Source organism: Marmota monax, unplaced genomic scaffold (assembly GCF_021218885.2).
Source record: "Marmota monax isolate L192 unplaced genomic scaffold, Marmota_monax_Labrador192_F-V1.1 WCK01_AAM20220418_F8-fsc00198, whole genome shotgun sequence".
NCBI lineage: Eukaryota > Metazoa > Chordata > Mammalia > Rodentia > Sciuridae > Marmota > Marmota monax.
Genome location: NW_026693558.1, coordinates 2,472,432 through 2,495,386, shown reverse-complemented (window position 1 = coordinate 2,495,386; position 22,955 = coordinate 2,472,432). Strand labels below are relative to the sequence as shown.

The following is a 22,955-nucleotide window of genomic DNA, read 5'->3' as shown; positions in this document are numbered from 1 at the left end:
TAGGGATGTCACTTAGTGGTTAAGTGCCCCTGGGTTCAATTCCCAGTACCAAACTTAATAATGATAATAATAATAATAATAATAATAATAATAATAATAATAATCTGTAGGAGAGATTTGCTATATGTGGCCACTGAGTCTTCCTTTTTCTCCTTGATTTGTCCACATTAGATCCAATGGCTGAACTATTAATAGATCAGCTATATGATATTTAGAATTTTCCTTAAAGCAACTATACAATAGACACAGACCAGTAGGGAAATAGTTACCTATTGAGAAGATTGAAGAGAGTCTATTTTTGATACATTCTAAAGACTGTTGTTTTGAAAATGTTTTGAAACTGCATTGGACATGTTTTCCAGTAGTATTGCAGTTAATTGTTTATAGATACACCAGAATATTGAGCTCCTTGGGAACAACCAGGGTGACTAGAGTCTCTGTGTTAGTCACTTTCATGTGCTTGAAAACGTCTCCTTTGTTTGTATTTGTGTGCCTTGCAAATAGCATCATTATCTATGTGTACCATGAATTTTTCCATGAAGCCCAGTTGAAAACCTATAATTCAATACATGGATAGTCATCTATTTAAAAATAATTATTTATAATAGGGATAAAGGACTCAATACTTTTAGGTATCCTAGCATACATCAATCAACTAGAAACACAGATACCTCAAAGGGGTCAAAATTATCATAAAAATGTACTCATAGAGTTAAAATGATATCTTTAATTCACTTTCCTGACCTAGATATGGCAATATTCACTCCTAGTATTAAATATTTGTTAAAAAGTGATAATGGGCTGGGTGTAGTGGTACCTGCCTATAATCACAGCAGCTTGGGAGGCTGAGACAGGAGAATCAGGAGTTCAAAGCCAGTCTCAGCAATGGCAAGGTGCATAGCAGCTCAATGAGACCCTGTCTTTAAATAAAATACAAAATAGGGTTGGGATGTGGTTCAGTGGCCGAGTGTCCCTGAATTCAATTCCTAGTACACCTTCCCCCCAAAAAATAGTGATAGTGAAGAGTATTTGGTATAAATAGTGAATTGACAGATATTAAAAAATTAGAAATTTAATCGTTCTCCCAATTTCTAAAGTTAAAATGATTGCTGATAAGTTCATGACTGCTATCTGGTTATTAGAATTTTTAATATTTTTAATAATGTCATGTAATTCAGTATCCCAGCTAAAAAGCATTATCCCATTGTATTGATGGTTATCACTTGCTTTGTCCCTTCCTTGCTTTCAAATTTAGTTCTAATAAATATTATTCAAAATTGTATCTCTATGTTCTAAACTCATTTTGACAATATTTTATACAGTTGATATATTCAGAGTTGGAATTTATTGATTTTTGCATTCTAGAACTTTGTGCAGTAACTTCTGAAAACAATAAAACAATCATATTGCAAAAATGTTGGAAATACATTAAGAATTTGTTGAGATGCCTATTAAAAAAAGGGGAGGTATCTTATTTCCTGTAAAAGACCTTCACAGTAATTATATCATCAGGCAAATAAGTTAAAACAGGTGTTTTTATTTCTGAGTCATTCAAATATAAGCAGTGGACCAATTGTGAAGCAATGTATAATTTCCAGGAAGGAGTGGATCTCAATTTAGAAGTGAATTACTCTTATTCACAGCTTTTAGGTATTTTACTCTCCACTATCACTCTTAAGTGACAGAGAGAAAATTTGGGTGGATGAATTAATTCCTTGCTAATTTTGGAACAAATTACTCCAGAGTTGCTGACCAAAACAACGAAAATGGATTCTTCTGGCTTTGTGAAGTCTGAAATCAGTATCACCAAGACAATTCACACTACCTTCAGAGTCTCTGTGGGAAGATCTGATCTTTGCATTTTAACAGATTAGGTATCTGTAGAATTCCCTTGTCTGTCGTCATATCAGTCCAGTATTTAAGCTCATCATCTTCAAATCTCTCACTGGTCTGTTAACGTCATTTATTTTCTTTGTTTATAAAAGATCCATCTGTCTCCCTCTTACAAGGGCACATGTGATTACTTTGGGCCAACTCAATCCAGCATAATCTTCCTACCTCAAAATCTTTCTTAATCACATCTGCAAAGACTTTTTTTAAATTTTTATCTGTGCTATATATATGATAACATTCACAGATTCCAGACAATTGGATATGAATATCTTTGGTAGCACCATCTTTTTTTTTTTTTAGCCTAACATTGTGCAGTGTTGGGGGTAGGAAAAAACAATGTAATAAAAGACATTATTAGATGTATTATAAACAAATCATCAAATTCAAGAATCTTTGTTTTTAATGCATGATAATGCATGTTGAATATGATCTTCAAATACTTAGGTATCCAGAATCAGAAACAATTTTATTTGTATTGTTGGGCTAAGTAAAAAAATAACTTCCATATAGAAAGAACACTTTTCACTGGAATTTAGAAAAAAAAAACACATATATTAGAATTTTTAAACAGGCATTTAAAAAACCAAAATATCATTAAATATGAATTTTAAATTATTTGCTGACTGGCAAAAAATAGCATTTCTAATCACAACTAATGACAATGAAGCAGAGTCGCCCTTCCACAGTTAAAAGGAGAATGTTTTCTCATCACTCATAATCATAATATGCACACACATCTTACAGCCTTGCTATACAGGCAAACATACATCAGTAAAACCACTATATGTTTCTTAAGACACACAAATTCAGCTTTTAATATAGTTTGGTATTTTCTCAGTATTCCCTATGTTTCATTAACCTTTCAATTTTCAAAGTTGATTACATCAATTGGAATGGTAAAGACAACTTGATTTATTATTATAGGTGTTGGAAGTACATTCAGTAGAACATGCCCAGCCTTATGATTGAACAGCAATAAGTGACTTGGTATGAAATGTTCTGTGTGAGTAAAAGGCAAGAAATTATAGTCAGTACCCTGATGCTGAATTCATATTGCTATTTTTTTTTATTCAAGAGGAATCATTTTCCGCTTTTTACCTCAAGAAGAATAGAATACCTTTAGGATACTGTTTTTATTTGCAGTTACATAAAACTTAATAGCTATGTTTATGTGTTCATTAAAACATTTCCTGTTGAATATTCTAACATTGAGAGTCTGTCTTACTTTGTGTAAGCAAAATATGCTCAGATACGATTTCCAAAAAGGTTTATATGTTCAACTAAATTAAATACTTTAAGGAAAAAAAAAACAGATTTTTAGGTATTGATTCCAAGAGAAGCACAGAAAATTAATTGATAGAACATAATTCTGATAATTCATAATGCATGATTGAATTGTCATGTATGTTATAGAATCATTTCATCACCAGTGAGGGAAAAAATAAGGGAATGGAATATAGACCAGACTCTTATTTGATTTAGGCATGCATGTTTTAAAAAAAATATTCACAGAAAATATAATGGCAAAATTACATTAAAGTAATACTTGTATTTTCTCAGTTTGCTCTCTCTGATTTTCTGTAGTATCATTATTTTCAGTGATATTGGTAAGTTGATACCACTTTTGCATCCTAGTAAAAAAAAATTACCAGAAAACATTCCTATAGATTGCATTGATTGCAAATCAATGATAAATATAAATAATATCTGTAGTAACCCAGTTATATATCATAATGTTGCTCTATATCATCTATTGTAATCTTTACTTCAAGAAGAAGATATTCTATTGTTCTTGAAGGAAAACGTGAAAAATGGTTCTCTATAGCATTCCTATACAGCAGATGCTATAAAGAAGTAATATAGTATATTACTGTGCTACTATATTCTGCTGATGCTTAATGTGAATCAATCTAGTTCCTAACTCCTTTTCCAATTAAGCATCATGTGGCAAGTAATCAAATAGTTCTTCTTACATTCATCCCCTAATGATGGAGGTACTATCACTAGGTAATAGTTTTCCCTACTTGGTAATTTTAAAGAGAAATTTGCCAAGTATTTTAGACATATTTTAAAATGTTTGAATATATCAACATTCAAATCATACATTTTATATCAGGCACTTTGGTGTTAAACAAAACCAAATATTATCTCTGCCTTTATGGAGTTTGTAATCCAACAGCAATCTAAATATATTAAATAAAGGAAGGAAGGTAAAAGAAAGAGATCAATGGAAGAGAAAAGTTTAAGATAAATTTTGTTCAGGGTTCATGAAAAATTCATGTTCTTATAAAAATTTTCAAAATGTACATGTTAAAACGAAATAACAATTTTTAAAATGTAGTTATTTTTGAATATTTTACTTAGTAACCTTCTTATTAGAAGTCTTCTAGTATTTAAATAAAAAGTACCTGATTAAAAAGTATAGAAGTATTTCCTTTGAAAAGATGGAACATTGATGGTTATCACTAAAACTAAAACAATAAATTAGAAAACTAGTCAAACCATATTTTTAAGTCCTCTTTTCAAGTACTGTTTGTTTTGACAGTTTTTAAATACTTATTTATTTTTTAGTTATAGTTGGACACAATACCTTTATCTTTTTATTTATTTTTATGTGGTGCTAAGGATCAAACCTGCTGAACCACAACCCCAGCCTCAGGCACTCCATGTTTTCTTAAAGTAGACTTTGCAGTCATTGTGAGAAACACAAGATGTTTTTCTTTAGTAAGCGTCTTTTTTCCCCATAATTTTTCTTGAAGAAATTATTTTGCAAACCCAATGCCATAGTATTCAGTTTTCCTTAAAGTAATTTATAAATGTAATAAAATTTCAACAAAAATTGAAAGTTGTAAGTATGCATATGAATGAGAACTTGACAGACTATGAAAATTTGTATGAATTGTGCATGTTATATATATTTTAAATTTAAAATATATATATTTTAAAATTAGGTAGCTTTACTGTAAGAGAGAGAAATGGCAAGTCATTTGCAGTGTCATCAATTGTAACTTGTTATTTTATAATAAAATATTTGTCAACCTTTTCTTTCTAGTTTACCTTTCTAAATATTACACTAGTGCATATCTGAGTCTAGCCAGAACTTGAGCCTATCATGACTGAGAGCCTTAATTATTTTTTTTTCTTTAGCTAATTAGACTTCATCTTTGGAGTTAAAAATACAACAGGGAAAGCATGATGATTCTATTACCTTTTACAAATGATAGTTTAAAATATGTAGCTGGAGATTCAAGTTAAATCAGTTTCTCAAATGGTTTACTTGGTGCCTCAGATATCAACTCTTAAAAAGTGAATTTCATCATACAATGGAATTTGTCTCTCACTGCAGATAGTATCTGAAAGTTTCTTCCTGAAACATAGAACATAAGATTTTCTTTCCACAAGAAAAAAAATAATATTCCAGCAAGTTTAGTTTTTAGAAGAAAACTACAAGCTAGATGATAGATAGCAAGTGTGATACTTTGTTATCCTGTTAGGCTATCTCTCCTGAGCAGAACATCCTTTCCAATTATACTCAAACTGAACAACTGTCAATTATTTCACATCTACTAGCAGTAGCAACTGGAAAGAGGGTAGTGCAGATCTTTATGCTCAAAATAATTATGACTACGTTTAAGAATAGTATGAATGGAGGGGTTTATGGACAGAATAACTCATAGACCAAATTACAAGGAATTACAAAATCTTCACCAATATTCAGGCAACTAGGAAAAATCCATTTGGAAGATATTTGTTCAGATAAATACTAGCTAAGAAAATAGAAAGGCAAGTACAGAAAATAATAATTGAAATAAATTTAGAGAAAGAAGAAAGGATGTCAAAGAAACTTAAATAAGGCAGTTAATAAGTTAAATGAGATAAAGTTAAAATAGATAAAATGTTTATGATGTTTAGTGAAAGGTGAGGCTAACTGGTTTATGATAAAATGTAAAAGGAAAATGGTAAAGTGAAAATAAATGCAAAGAAAGTGAAGGAACTGCTCCTTCTCTGCATTTGCTCCAGGGTGGGGATAGAAGGGGGGTAGGGTGGGGGTGGGGGTAGGAGAGGGGGTAAAAGAGGAGTGTAAAATCATGAACAATAATTACTGTGAAAAAAAAACAACTCAGAAAATAGATAGGAAATGCTTTATTACACGATATACTAAATCAGAAATACTAAAGTATTTTAATGACACTAAATGAAAAAGAAGTTTGTTTCATAAATGCCATGTAGCTATCAATGATGACATTAATATATATTTAAAAATCCATAGTTCAAAGAGAGAACATGGTTGCATTGAAGAATAAACCAAGTTCCCAAATTCAATTACCTGAGACAATGTTTTATAAAAGTCAATATAGGAAGTATATTTTTAATATACTAGAGAATAAAATTTATGGGACTACTACTATAATAACAAGGGAAGATAATAATATAATATAATCATTTTAATAAAATGGAAAATGTACTAAGAACTCAAGTACTGAGCATTTTCAAATATTTCATCTTTATTCTCCTTTAAGCCACGTGAGGTTTCTATTAATAAGCTGTTTTACCTTTGAGGAAACTGAAATATACTATGACCCTTTGACTTGAATAGAGTCAAATTCAAAGTTCCTAACTGATAAAACCAGACATTAGATTCCAAATACTTAATCTCTTTATGCTCTTTATTTGTAGGTGACCCATTACCTTACTTATCCTTCCACAAAGTTATTAACCTTACTGGCTAAAACATGACATTTTAGCTTGATTTATAAACATACCAAGTATAATTTACATCAATATTTATACACAAATGTTAGTAACTAAGTATAAATGATGCTTAAGTTAATCTTAATGAAGATTCTGTATTCTTATTTCATATTTAATAGCTATCATTGATATAGTTGGTATACCATGCATACTCTATGGAATCAAATACCACTTTTAGCCCTTAATGAACTTACTATGAAATTCCAGTTGTGAAATATAAAGGCTGCAGCATTGACATTCTTTACTGCTACGTCAGGAAGCATGCTTTCCAATAACAAAATTTCAGGAAAATTTGATATGTGTATTACAGCTCCTACCAAATATTTTACTGTACTGCTACATCATTTTTAGTACACAGTGTTTATTTAGCTCTCCATCGCAAATAAAGTGGGGAACATGTATCCTTATGAACAAAGAACATTATAAAATATTACAATCTGCCTGGATGCTTGATTCCACTCCACTTGCTTCTTTCTCACTGAAATCTAATGACTAAAACCTGTAGGCATAAATTTTTCTCAGCCTTTAAAGCAAGAACCATTATTATAGTTTTAAAACTGAAATCTAAATTTGAAAACAGCAAAATAGTTATAGATTTTTGTGGTTTTTTGTTTTTAATTATAGTGAGATGAATATTATTCACAATATTGAGCCAACCTAAAAGTCTCATCCATTTTTTTGCTCTGAAACTGAAGTTCCTCTCTAACTGCAGTCTGCTCAGTTTCCTGAGCCTGTCTCCATTTCCCAGCCCTCACCTCAAATATCCTCTCAGTCCCCTTCTGTTGTCCTGGACCACTTGGTTTGGCTTTCACATCATACTCTACTAAGCAGTACACCTATTCAGCATTTTGATAAACCCATCACTTTTGAGAAACAGCTAAGTCACCATTTAGTACTACATAATCATATCATAGAACTCTCATTTCTGACACTACCTTTCCAGGTTACTAATCATTGATTTATTGATTGTTAGGGTCTGTAAACAAGTCAAGATGGCGCCTAGCATTTTGCCAGAGGGAGTGGTTTGTGAAGTAACGCCAGCGAACCATTAAGTGCGGAGATTCCTTATTGGTTGACTACTGTATCTAGTTTATGTTAATTAAGATAAGCTGTGTGTAATGTATATATACCCCTCCTGTCCTACAATAAACAATTTCCACTCCTGCTGTATCAATATACACAAGTTGCTCGTCACCCCCTGGTTAGTTTGCTGCAGCCGGACTGCGGCAATTGATATTTTTCTGAATACATATTTTTCCAAAAGTACTAACTGGGGAGCTTAAGCATATCAGCACATATATTTTAAAGTCGTTTTTCTCAAGGAGATTATCATTGTACATTGGAAAATGTATGCAAATAATTGAATATACGACCTTTGCAATAACATCAGGATAGGCAGAGTCTATTCACATAGTACATGGAACTCAGCCAATTCTGATTGAGTATAACTCAGGAGGTGATATTTGAGTTGACTGTTGAGGAAAAATAAAATAGTGATAGGTGGTAAGAAGACTACCTAAAGGGAATAAAAATTGTTGAAGGATAAAGGAGTAACATACAAAACAACAAAGGGATGGTAAATAGCTCTCCAAGTACATGGACGGGAAGTATTCAATGTGCCTGGAATTCAAGATTACTCAAGGGATTAACTGAAGCATGTGGTTCAAAAGATAATATGGTACAAGATCACAGTTCTGAACCATAAAATAAAGACTTCAAACTCACCATGGAAAGAATGGAAATCATGGGCATTTATTTAGCAGGAAGTGATATGTTACCATCTTTTTGCATTTTTTAGAAAATACTACCTGCTATTTTCTCTTTTGACAGGAACCTCTCACCACTAACCTTCCAATCTGCACTCTATTTCATTAAATCTGAAGTTAGCTTGATTCAGTTCTAGGAGGTGTTTGACCCCTTGTGTTAATGCAAGTGATTTTTATTTTCCAGGCTATGCTATGTGATCTTTCCATCTTCTTTCCTCTTCTTGGGTTAAATGCCTATTTATATTTCCTGTATGATTACCATATTTTTTCTTATCTATTTCTTGACTTGGATGCAGGGAGCATTTATCTTTGACATTTGTATATTCAGGGTTTTGCTAGTATGTTGTCTTCTAGATTCTTCATACTTATTAGTTGACTGAATCACCAAAAGTATGGCTTGGCAAGAAAATTTGTCATCCCTACAGGAGTTACACTAACTGGACAGTGAAAGGAAGTTGGGCATGGTAGCTATATGGCTATTGTTGTGAGAGGTTATAAGAGGATGAAGTGAGAATGTGAATCAATAGAGAAATGAAAAGGAGACACCAAGGAGAGAAAGCTGATGAGATGGAGAACTGATTTGAAGGGATCCTAGATAACTTGGAGAAAGGTCATACATTGTCCTATATAAGGACAATTTTATCAGATGAAAATATTAGTTTTTTTAATATACTTAATGTTTCTTTTGGAGAAGCCATTATTTTATGTATCTAGAAGCTGAAATAATTCACCCTTAAACCAGAAATGTGGGTGACTAATTACTTTGTCTTAAAATCTAAAAATCAGATTTCAGCAAGTTTGAGCTATAATAGTGTAAGATTCCATAACAGGGAAAGGAAAGCAACAGAGAGATGAAAGTATATCTAGTCCTGTTCCTTGGAAAGAAGCAGTATCTAATATTTCCCCTGAATCTTATGAATTAGGAGTACAGAAATTCAAGTTCTTTTTGAATCTTACACAGCATATTCCCAATTAATTCCTTGTTACTTCTCTCTTGCTTTTCTACAGTATGCTGTCTGGCTAGTCCTCTGGGTTACCTGGAACGTGTTTGTTATCTGCTTCTATCTGGAGGCTGGGGACCTCTCAAAGGTAATGAATGCACCACCCCATTTATGGGAGTCATCAGTAGTGTGATAACAAGTCTCTTCCTAATGAGGGCAGTCTCACCCTGCTCTTGTTACCTATATGCACCTGTCAGGAAGGTAAACTGAAGGTGTTTTGATTTATATCTCTGCATTTCCATCATTGGAGATATGTTTGATGTATCACAAAACTGTGCTTTTGTGTTTTTAAGAAAAACAAGTGTGAAATATTGATGAATATAGTGATCATGCATTGTGCTTTTATAACATTTACTGATGAGCGATTTTTGAAGTTAAGTAGGATTTTTTTCATAGAGAAAAGTGGACGATTTTTAAAATCAGTTTGCTTATCTGCTAAACATGTTCTTCATTGAGCCCAAATTGTAGTGCAATAACTCAAACAATTAAGGAGTTTTAGTTGAGTAAAGATTTTACCAGAGGGGTATAATTTGTTACAAAATGATCAAAATAAAGACTTAATTTTAAATAATCTAGAAAAGACTTAAAGTGCATTTTAAATTCATATTTCTTTGTTCAATGTGTTGTAAGCATATGTATCACTTTTGTATATTCAACAAGAAAGTCTTTACTACTGAAATAATGTAGTTTTCTGATTTTGGAATCACCATCCTCCTCCTCCTCCTCCTCCGCCTCCTCCTTCTTCTTCTTTTTTTTTCTTTGCAATAAAATTGGTGGCAAAGAAGTTAACCAAGGTCATCCCTTCTAGGTAGTAGTAGATCTGTAGATCTTGATTCTTGAGAGAGTTTCAAGCTTGTACTACTTATCAACTTTGAACAACAAATATTGTAAAATGTTCTTTTACTTACTCCTTATTAAAGTGGAAGATTCTACAAAGATGCTGACAGTTTTAAAACTCAGGGCTAATCACATGCTTTAGAAAGAAAAAGAGGGAAGGAGGGAGGGAGGGTGGGAAAGGAAAGGAAAGGGAAAAGGGGAAGGGAAGATCCTGCAGACTACCTTAGCAGGGCCATATACTTTGGCAGGAGAGACAAGCAGGAATGATAATAAGGGTAATACTCATTTACAATGTAGCATTCCTGAGTTTAAGAAAACACTCAGCATTTTGGATGATGTTCATTTATTATTCAACTGTGATAGGTGGCTTTATATCAAGTAGAATTAACCTTGATTTATTTTGGTTCCCTGACAAAGATAAAAGGTGGGATAAAATGGTGACATAATGGTATGAGAGAGAACTAAGGCTTCCGAAACATGTTGTTTGAGGATCAGACTTTGGAGGAGTACTCACCCTGGCCAACAAAATTTGCCCTAGTGTGTGGTATTTCTGTCATTCTGGCAGGATGTGGTCCTCTATACTCTTGGTGGCAGCAATCCTTTCAGGAAGCTAGAGAGTCCAGTGCAAAGCAATTGAGGCCTCTCTAGGAGGGACACAGATAAAAGGGCTGCTTACCCTCATATTTGCCTCTATGCAGAAAAGCAAACAGGCCTCCTCAACAAAGTGAATTCCTTATACATGTCTCTGCTGCTCTATAATCCACTTTCTTCAAAGAAATTTCACACTGCAATGACTTTTAATGATATTTTCTATTTAAAAAATTGTAAGGAAGGTATTCAGGCATACTGGATGAGTGAAATGATTTCGGCAGATCGTAGAATTTGTTTAATATAAAAAACAGAGATGTGAGTCAAGCTGGTTGCACAAGTACTCTGTAATTGTGCTCACTGTGCCATGTGATGACTGCAGGCACAGAAGGCAGCTTGGGATCTCCTGACCTCAAACAGGAGCACTGAAATCAGAGTGAGGACACATCCTGTAACATCACAATTCCAGAGAGTTGCAATCCAGAGGATCATGAGTTCTTGCAGTGCTGGCAGGCATATGACATCTATTCCTTGGCAATGAAGCAGTTAATAATATTTCCTTTTGTTTTCATCTTATACACCAAGGCTAGGCTCTGCAGAGCACATGAAAATTTAATAATTTCTTTTTTTAACAAATAATCTAAAGTAAAACTATAAGGGGCAAAGTTATGCAGTTATCTGTGCTGCGTTTTTCTTCCATTTGCTGCTCAAAGGGTTTGAGAAAAGTGTATTTATACCATTTAATTCTTTAGTTGCAACTTCCTCACAGTTTTCAAGAATTATAATGCCAGAGGGAAGCAATGGTGATTGAAAAATATATCATATACAGATATATGAAAACTCAAAAATGGCACTCCTGAAACTGCTAATACTTAGAGTATAGAATACAAATGATTGTTTACTTCAACCCACCAGAAAAATAAAATAACATTTCTACCTTTTGAAGGGGTCAGCTAGTTTGAGGCTTATGGAGAAATATGACAAATAGACCCAGAGAGGAAATTTCATGATCCTTATATATGTGGATGAAGTGTATTTATTTCCATAAAGTGTTTTATAAATAGGTGACTGCTTCATCATAAATATTGGCAAGAAGTGATAAAATGTAATAAAACATTGACACAAATTTCAGCTACCTGTTTAGAGTTTAGAAGTTTATGTTGTCGTTTTCGTATGCTTTGTGCGCCAGAGATTACAGCCATAAAAAAATGCTCAGTGTGAACATTCAGTAATGGATGATTTAATTATAATGATATGATGCAAAGAATAACCTGTTTGATTTTAAGTTTTCTTTCAATACATATGGCTGTATTATTAATATATCTTCTTCACTGAAAATTCTATGAAAATCTAACATTATTACTAAAGTCTTAATTAAGGTTTCATTTATTATCTCTCTCCTATCTAAGGAAAAATAAATTATTTAATTAATTATTTCACCAGAGAAGCTGCTTTGCAAATACTTTTCTCAGTTAAAATTAACAAAATAATGGGAATATAAAATAAAATGGTACATGATAGCAACAAAAAAATACACACGGCATACTAATTAATTACACATTATTGTTATTATTTTAGATATTAGCATTGAAAACATTCCAAAGCATCCCTCAATGTATTATTCCTGGGTTGATATTTTAATGGATGTCCTGTTAAGGAAACCAAGATCAAATTTGTCTTTATCCCCAAGTGCTAATTTGTTAACAACTGCCTTTTGGGGGGAGTGGGTATGAGGGATTGAACCTAGGGGCACTTAACCACTGAGCTACATTCTCAGCCCTTTTTATGTTTTACTTTGAGACAAGATCTTGCTAAGTCGCATAGGTTCTCGAATAGTTACTGAGGCTGGGTTTGAACTTGTTATCTTCCTGCCTTAGTCTCTATGGAGTCGAAGGGATCATCATGTCATAGGCATGCACCAGCTTACAAATGACTTTTCACATTGTCATATGGGCTATTAGATTAATAGTTTTCAGAATTTCTCATATAAATAAATAATATTGTTTTGTTCAACTATTCCTGACACTTTGAATTCTTTTGTTCATGTATTCAATAGAGAGAAATGGAAATTAATCCCAGCCGTTAACTGCATTCAGTAACTTTGAGAAGAGGAAAGATATACCATTTCCTATGTAGTAATGCTTAACTTCAAAGTACATTGTAATTAGAGGGAAAACACATATAATATGGTATATATCTATTAGATTAACTGCTGGGGAAAATGAAATATATGAAATAACTTTTTAAATAGTAATACGTAAGCAAAAATCTTAGTGATAGTCTCATTAAATGCAAAAAATATTTTATTAGATTTAATAAAGTAAATTATTGAGATTGAAATTATTTTCTACCACTTTTCTTCAAATGATTTTTGTGATTTCAGTCTCTACTTTTATGAAGTATGTATTATCATTAGTGAATGATGTATCATTTTGCAAAATAAAACAATAAACATATAGACCTCAAGGAATTATTTTACACTTACAAGAGCTGAATTTGTTTTTAGTTAAATTTGTGAGAGTAGGGACATAGTACATATCAGGTTCCATTATACCTGAGATACCTTGTTAAGGAGAGCCAAAAGTAATTAGTTTCATCCAGTGATATGTGTGCTTCAGGATGAACACATTTGAAAGCAACTTCTGGAAAGCTATTCCATTTTTTTAATTTTGATGGTTACTTCAGATATCTAAATGTAAATTATTTTAAAAATTTGCTATTTAAAAGGCAAAAGAATGTGCTCTGTTTAAGCGTTGGGGAATGAAATTGCTTCCTTGTGAATATAAGAGATAGGGGGAGATAAAACCTGTCATACTCAGTTATCTAGGGAACAAATAGGGAACAAATCCTTAAAACCAGATACAGTAAGATGCATAATAACATTCTATTACAACAATCTCAGTTTTATTTCTCTTATAACAAAATGCATTATTCATTTAGAGGGGTATCCAATAGGCTAATATCAAAAAAAAAAAAAAAAAAGCTTTTATAGCCCTATATGAAATATGGTAGTATGGAGAGAAATCTGTTGTAATAATTTTTATTTGAATTAATACTTTTTTAATAATTAAAAAATCTATTCCATTACTATTAAAGAAGACCTATAGTAACTAAGAATAAATTCAACAACTATCAAGAGGACAATATTTTGGATTTATATGTTCTTACTTTGTTTTCCTTACTATAAAATGTATGTAGTATAAGGACCCTTCAGTTAACTATCACTGACCTAATTAGGATAATTTTGAAATTTAAAATTCCCAACTATCCAAGTAGTTTTTCATTTAGTGTATAGAGAAAAATGTTCCATGATTAGTGAAAATTGGACATAGTACAATTCCTTCCTAAATCTGTAAATGAAACTTCCTATTGCCATTTGGTTAGCCACAACCTCCATTCTTTTTCTTGATAATTCATTGAATTATTGTGCTTATATTTTTTAAGTTCTTTAATTCTCTCTTCTTTGTTTTTCTTTTCTCCTTCTATGTGAGAAATAGGGTCCTTGAAACTTTTTACTTCTCTGGCTACATTGTTTACTTGAAAATGCCACCTATTGTCATAATCTAAACTATCATCTTTACACCATGTCTACCAGATTTGTATCTTTGGCCCTGACCTTGTTGCTATGTTCAAGTCCCATACCTCCAGCATCCTGCTGGTGTCATGTTAGTTCCATTGTCACCTTAAATTCAACATGTCTAAAAGGATTTATCATCCTCTCCAAGGAATTCAACTTTGTAAGTTCACTTCATACTAAAAGACAAAAAAAAAAAAAAGCAAAAGAACAAAATTCACTGAAAAAATAAATTAAAAGGGGAACTTGTTTTTTTTAAAGCAGACTACAGACATTTTTTAGGCTAATTGTATGATCAAGGAAGAAATATATATTTGTATCATATAGATGGTGTTTGTGTGAGAGAGCGTGTGTGTGTGTCTGTGTGTGTGTGTGTGAGAGAGAGAGTGTGTGTGTGTGTTGTATTGTAAACTTCATATATCAACAAACTGAAAACAGCAGGGATCTGTTGGGGGAATGACTACTCTGGAAAGGTGTTCTCCAAAGAGATGCCCTGACCTTTTAAGATGCTGTTCCCTGGAGGCATGTGCTGATTTTAGGTGAGGTCAGAGGCTTGGAATTTGGGCTTTGAACATGTAGAGGACTATTTCTGAGGAATTTATAAATCATCAAGCTTTGAGGGAAGCAGACTCAAACATATAGACAATTTTTCTGTTAGGGCATTTGGTGAATTATGTACAAAACTTAAAATATAAATGAAAAGATTCTTAAGAAATATAGTGAAAAATTTTTGTCAGTATGGTAAAATGAGATTGAAGTTAGGGGAAGGACTATATAAGATAAATTAGATTTATCATTGCAAATACCTGGAGAGGGAGTCAGGGATAAACTAAAAGCAGACTGAACATTACCAGGCTGAAATCCAGAGTCAACTCAGAATTGTCCTTGATTGAACTAAGTTGATTACCCATCATTTTGTCTGTCTAGTTAAGGAAAGGGCAGACATCTTAAAGAGAAAGCATTATCTCAGGCCTTTATGCTTTATTTATATGCATATCAGACAATTAAAGATAGCTACACTTGCTAAAAGAAAGAACCTCATAACTAAAAGTGAGAAAACAATGGACAATTGAAATGCACCAACAAATGATTCTGATACTTTAATGACCTAATAAGGACTTTAGAAAATAAAACATGTTGAAGAGAATCAAGGGAAAAACTACCGAGAATATGTTGAAAGATGAAGAATTTATCCACAAAGAGTTGATATCTATATGAAGAGTCAAAAGGAAACTCAGGAACTAAAAATAACTTAAAAATAAATTCATTAGGTGAGTTTAATAGTAGAACCAAAAAATTTAGAAGATTGGTCAATTTGAAAATGAGCTTATAGAAAATATCCAAACTGAAGAACAGGGAGAGATTAAAGGACACCTAAAAAAGAATCAAAAAATAGTAAGGGGGCTGGGGATGTGGCTCAAGCGGTAGCACGCTCGCCTGGCATGCGTGCGGCCCGGGTTCGATCCTCAGCACCACATACAAACAAAGATGTTGTGTCCACTGAAAACTAAAAAAATAAATAAATATTAAAAAAAAAAATAGTAAGGGATGTCAGAAACATATGGGGCTTAGTGAACTGAAGTCCTAAAAGAAGAAAAAAAATATATATAATTGGACTGAAGCAATACCTAGAATGAAAATGACAGATAATTTTCCAAAATTGTGTAAATACATCATTACAAAAATTTAAGATTGTTCCCATATGCCAAGTGGAATAAATATCAAGATAACTGCATATGGGTAGACATGAGTAGGAATTTTGCAAAACAAAGATAAAAATCTTAAAAACACTGAAGACAGGAGACACATTGCCTTCAGAGAAACAGAAACAAGAATTGACTCTTCAAACAAATGAAGAATCTAGAAGGCAAGTGAGTGACACCTAAAAGCACTTCAAAAGACCAACCTAAAATTTTATACTCTGAAGAATAGAATAAGTAAGGTGAAATAAAATAATTTTCAGACAAGAACTCAGATAACTAATTATCAGAAAATCTGCACTAGAATAAATGCTAAATACCTTCCCATAAATTTATAAATAATTTTATCATATTATTTCTTACTATATTACATAAATAACAATTAATACAAATGCTAAACATCTCCCCAAATCTTTATAATAATTATATGGTATTATTTTTTCTCTGTTTTATTATATTTATCATATTACTTATTTCCTACTAAACTTCAACTTTCTAAAAGGCTCTGTCTCATTATCACTGTTTAGGAGAACGTCTGCCCCTGGCCACCACACAGTAGAAAGAAATTATAGAATCAATTAAGAATGTTTTCGTTGTTTATAAATAATCACACTGAATACAACATAAAACAAAGGCAACAAGTTTCACTTATCAATATATTCTAATTATTTGTTTGCTCAACTGTCCCTTCTTCAATATTGGGTTCATGTTTTATTCATTTCTGATACCAAGAGAAATGCCAAGCATATTAACAATGCTCTTAGAATGAAACCAAATGGCAATAGAGTAGATTTCATAATTATCCAGACCCACAAATACAACAGTGGGGGGTCCTTCCCTTCTATTCCATTGTTACATGGAGAGTAGGATGGGATATGTGTCACTCAGGGTTGGTCTAGAATCCTTTGTTGGTAGCAAGCACAGGGAAGTTAATCAAACAGCAGGCTCCCTAGAATCATGCTTTCCAAACAGGATCATATGAGTCACCTGGAGATATTTTTAAAATATGGTTTCTGATTTCTTTGGAGTGAGGCCCAGGTCTTTCATCCATAACAAAAAATTATACCTGTTGACATCATTTGTGCATGGAACACACTATTTGTTCTAAGTATTACATTACTGTGAGCCTTCACATAGGCACAAGGAGAGTTCTTGATTTCCAGCCATCTTTTGAAGCAGGGATTGTAACGCAGAACTTGGTATTTATGCATAAATAGATTTATCTGTTGATTTATTACTTAATACTGACTCTAACCAATGTATCAAGCAAAGCAACCTAATATATTAGCTAAGGTCTGAGGAGAACTGTGTTTAAATTCATTCTAGAAAACCCATGTCTTACATATCCTTCCTTTGTGCAGCAAAATCCTGTTCAGAAATATCCACATACATTCCTTCAAAGTGGAGCTGATTCCAAAATTGAGTTGGTCCTGCAAATTTATTTGCATCATTTTTTATTATTATAATTGAATCCCGAGAAGCTGAGGATCCCAATTCTCAGGGTAATGAATCTATTGTATGCTTAGTGCTATTTTGGTTGAAACTGCAACTACTTCTGAAAATTCTCACTTTGATATCAGCCTTCCTTAGTCTTATTAAAACAGTGTAAGTCATGTCACAATTCTGTTCTCGCCATCAAAATCTAGATGGCATTTATAGGTTCTATGGCTCCAGGAACTGCTTAACTTCTACTTTATTTGACTTTTTTTTTTCTGTTGTTAATACCCCATCTAAGTGCCTCTATATCAAGACTCCTAGTCTCTTGTGGAGCTTAGGAAGTGTCTTCAGTATTGAAAGTAAGACCTTCCATATAGAAGAGTTCCCTGAGAATTAGCAAAGTCCTGGGAATTAACAACCATTATTTCTGCTGAATGACTTACAGCTGTCATGAATGTAAACTGTTGATAGAAGGTTTTGTAAGGGAGCAATGTGAATGGACAGCCTGAGTTGCTTGAGAGAATAGCAGAATGATCTTCTAGCAGAACAGCAGACTTGACTCCCAGGAGTCTCCATGCTGCTGGCAAAGTTCACTGTGACAGCCTGAGAATGTTGACTCAGCTGTCACATGCTGATCTGCTACTGATTCAAAGGCATACCCTATCTGATTACTGTAAGTCCTTTTGCTCTGTTCTCTCTAGAAATGGCCTTGAATGGTTTCATCTATTGTTTCCTGTCTGTTATGAAAAAGTAAACTGTGTGCAGATTTTCCTACATAACCTTTCTTTCTCAGTAATGTTTTGTTTTTATAAGACAAAATATTTGATTCCAAAGCTAATATTTTCTGATGTGGACTTTGAGAAACTCATTTGGAAGTTAAAAAAAAAAAAAAAGCAGAAACTATTTATTTTCTGTGTTCCTCCTAAACAACACTAGTTCTCTTTGAAGCCATGAAGATGCCATTAACTCCCAAGAAAAGTTTGCAGAAAGTAAGTATGAAAAAATAAAAGTACAGAAATTAATATTCTGTGATATTCTCTGCTAGAAATAAAACAAAAGAATGATAAATAACTTGAGTAATTGGCATACTTGTTTGTCTCCAAAGCCTACTCTATATGAAGATTATTCTAGAACAGTATTTTTTATTCTGTGCCCAAATTTAAAAAGCTATGCTTTTATATGTTTATTATACACTGAGCAATTTTAAATCACTAAAATATATTTGCACATATATTAATAGCTTTACATTTAGAAGTATTCAAAATAAAATTTTAAAACTACTGAAAACCATTGAAATTTTTGGAAAACCTTGGATTATCTAGTCTAGATTAGAATTACCTATTAAATGGGCTCTTAGATCCTGAAATAGTTTCAGAATTTAACTTATAATTATGTCTAACTGGTCCAGCACCAGTCCCTAGTGTGCTCTCAGTTTTTGACAAGGTCTCTGATGACCTCTTCAAAATTACCCCAAACATGACCCTTGCAACTCTTGTGCAAACCTAATTGGGATAAGTGGTTTTCAAATTAGCTTTAAAGGACAGACTATCAAGGTCTTTGCCTACAGATTCACTTTAGGTCAGTTGATACATTGATGAACTGGGAGATGTTATATAAAACTTCAACTCAATGGATATTCAATGGTGATTTTTTTTTTTTTTTTTTTTTTTTGCTTCTAGCATGCAGAGTTATTTGGCAAAGAAAGAGCAAATAAGTGACTATTTCCTATGCCTTTCATATGGAACAAACCTACTGTATTCTGCTCTGTATTTAAACTTTACATTGAAAATGCAGTTGAACCTTTGGAATAGTAGTTGAGTACACTATAGGTAACTAGGGAGCAATGTTCAGAAAATAGTATGTTATTAGACACAAAGCAATACAAAGAAAATGAGATTATTTAACTATCCTGATTGAGAATTGCATGAAGAAATTTTGAAATATTTAAGTTTTAAGATAGCATTTAAAGTGTTTCTTCCCTTCTTCTTCTTTAAAGATTATATATTTTTTAAAATTTTAATAAAGTAAAATGTATACCAGCCTGTTGCAATCAGAAAAAGCATCCAAGAAGGGCAAAAAGAGGAGAATGACTCACTAATAAACAGCCATTTGTGGAATATAATTAATTTTTCTTTTTTTCTTTCATTAGCGCATGTAACCTGCCAGAGGAATGAGTCTAATGGTAATTGCAGGACTCCAGGGTTTTCACACTCAGAGGTGTAATATATAAAACTGAAGTAATTAGGAGGTATTTCAAGAAATGTCATCTTTCTTATAGTATAAAAACTAGGCATTTTGTAGCAAAGTAGCTGCATTGATACCATAGGGACACACTGTTCCTTTCTAATTCGGATGGAAAAATCTCTAGTGACAGGTCTTCAAATCTTTTATTTGAATCACAAGTGAGAATGAGTTTGGTGCTCTCAATTAGTCCCGAGTGGGGAACCAATATCACACAATTTGGCACACTCTGCAATTGCTCCTGAAGAGATCTGTAGCTATATAGTCACTCTGAAGGGTTGTGACCCTCTTGGGGGCACCCTCACTATGCTAGATGAATCAGGCTGTTGCAGAATAGACGGACTTGAGCTTCTGCACTCTGATTTTATGAGTACAATTAATCCATTAAGCATTTTTTTTTTACACACAGACCCCCCACTACTTACTTTTTAACGCATTTATATAGTATGTTAACTGTGGCATCATAGTGCGAAGTATAATGAGTTCAATTTTTCTTGTCTTTCTGCTTCCTGTTTCCCCTCTTCTCAATAAAAAAAAGATAACTGAGTTTAATATTGCCAAATAACCAAATAATTAGTGCTGTTGGATATTTTTTTTTCCTCTTTAAGTTATCTCTTAAGGCATACAAAGCTAGAAGTGTCATTTGCAAGCAAAGGAAGCAGAATAGTAACTAATAGAAATAATGGTTAATCACAGTGTAAAATAATGTGAAGAGTATGGCACTGCCATCTTCAAAAGATGGACTCTCTTAGTTTGTGAATAGTTTCTCTTTTTTTTTAAGATTGTAAGTTCCATCAACTGTTGTTTTCTCTCAGATAGGTGAGAAAAATATACACATATTCTAGATGAGATGTATAAAGGTTATAACATTTTCCAGGTTTATATCACTTTCCTGATTGTGAGCATTTTATTTTCTGAATGATTTCATTCTCTTGAGTATTGCATAATATAAAAATCTCTCTACAGAGGCACAGGGGACATGATCCCATTTGGAAATTGTTATCAAACTCTCAGGGTAAAATGCAAATGGAACAAACCCTAGTATTTGGCCTGAAATACAGAATAATAAATCTGAACATACATGAAAATTGAAAAGAAGAGGAAGAAAATTATCACATATTCAGAAATTTGGAGAAATTGGAATGGTTTTGATGATTCAGTTCTTGATCCTACAAAAAATTCTAATGACAAAAATAATATAAATGATTACATAAGGTCTTATTAATGGAAGAAATTTGACTTCAGTTTCTTATACTTATAAGGTTTTTTTATTATCTGAATGGTGATTTGATCATATTTTGGGCCAAATTTCAATTAAAATTACACCAGGATATGTTAAAAGCAAAATAACAACATGAAGAGGCAATATTTTGAGCAGGGTGTGCAAGCTCTGTGTCTGTGACATCTATTGCCCTCAGATCTCCAGGGTCTGTTCGATCGGCATTTATTTTTCCTGAAGCTGTCCACTCACTTGAAAAGGTTGCCCTTCCCAGAGAGTGCAAAGCCAGCCTTTCAAATTCACTAGGATTACTGTCCTCAGGATTTTTTAATGATTTTTTGTTTGTCTTAATTGATAAACAACTTTAAAAGAGAAGAAACTCAAATTACTTCTTGCTGAGATTTTCTCTTTAGGAAAATATACATTTTGAAAGATGTTGAGAAAAAAATGTTAACATGAATTTTTTTTAAAAAAATTGCCACATGTGGTGTATTTACAATAAATTTTCCTCTATATTCAGAGGGTAACTTTATGTGTCAAAGTTCTGTACATCTAAATTATTGACAAGTACACTTCTTCATCAGCAGTCTGAGTTCCTGCTCAGGTTTTTAAAAATCTCTATACATTATTAAATGCTTCATTAAAAAACTGAAAAATAAAGCTGTATTTTTAAAAATTTTAAGATTATAGTCTGTAACTATAATGAACCCCCAGGATCTAGTGTGTTCCAGGTAAGCAGCCTAATACTGAGCCACATCCCAACACTGAACACTATTCTAAATGCAATAAAACACTGAATAGGGTAAGAATTATATAATCCAATTTATACTTATAAAGTATTACTGTGATTGTTATGGAAATATGCTATGGTAGAAACAAAAATCACAAGAGGAAAATAAGTTTGGTTTTATGTCTTAATGAGATAATTTTGGTTTGAATTGAGGGAGTAGCAGTACAGGTAGTGAAAAGTGTGTGTGTGGATATAAGATCACATCCAGTTGTGTTCTTGATGTTATGTAAGTGAGTTCAACAGGATTTGCTAACATCTTGGATGCAGAACATAGGAAGAGAATGATCAAGATTGATTTCTAGATTTGTGCTCTGAAACATTATTGTTTGGCATTTCCATTTATTGAGGTGGGGAACAAAGGGAGCAACTTTGGAAACAGAGGAACATGTGCAGGATCAATTGCTCTATTTTGTCAGCATTATATCCAAATTGTCCATCAGATATTCCAAAAAGTATTGCCAAGTAGACTATATGATGCATCAGTCTTGAATTCAAGAGGTTTTGAACAGCAGACATGAATCTGAGCCTATAGTATTTAAATAGAGTTTAAAGGCCCCTGAAAGAATAAGATCCCTTAGGAAAGACACAGAGAGAAAGGAAGAGTAAGGACCATGCTTTGAAGCTCTCCAACTTCTCAGGTCTGAAGAAGATCCAGAAATGGAGACCAAGGATGAATGTTCCAGAGGTAAGAAAGAAATTTAGAGATGCATGTTCTAGGAGTTAATAGGGGTTTGCCTTAAAAACTTAAGATAAAAGGATGATAAATTGTGACAAGAATGAAAATTGATAAGTGACTATTGAATAGGCAAAGTTGCCCACGTCAATAAAACTTGGTTTGGTAAAGAAATCACAGTGAAGGCATTATTGAATGAGGTAGTGGAAAATGGAGAAAAAGAGTAAAGTCAGTTTTTTGGGGTTTTTTTTGCGGGTGTTCCTGTGAATAGCCAAAAAATAGGACAGTAGGAAGAGACTTAGGGGAGTCTAAGGATATTTCTTTCATTTGTTTTTACAGCAGCCTTCCAAGAGTTCCACATCTGCAGATTCAAAAAACCACAGATCAAAAATACTTTTAAAAATACTTTCCATACTGAACATCTATACACTTTTTTCTCTTGTCTAACAACAACTTGCATAATATTTACAATTGTATTACAAAT

General features: G+C 32.7%; 1 protein-coding gene across 3 annotated transcripts in view; it reads left to right on the top strand.

The window, feature by feature from the left end:
• Nkain2 (sodium/potassium transporting ATPase interacting 2) overlaps nucleotides 1-22,955 on the top strand; it is a 979,120-nt gene that overhangs the window by 525,963 nt on the left and 430,202 nt on the right. For all 3 annotated transcript variants that reach the window (XR_009228127.1, XM_046458657.2, XM_058583725.1), the window contains exon 3: nucleotides 9,420-9,500. Coding sequence is in view for 2 of the 3 variants with exons in the window: in XM_046458657.2 (XP_046314613.1) it covers nucleotides 9,420-9,500 (81 nt within the window). In the remaining variant the exon portion in view is untranslated. The remainder of the gene's footprint in view (nucleotides 1-9,419; nucleotides 9,501-22,955) is intronic.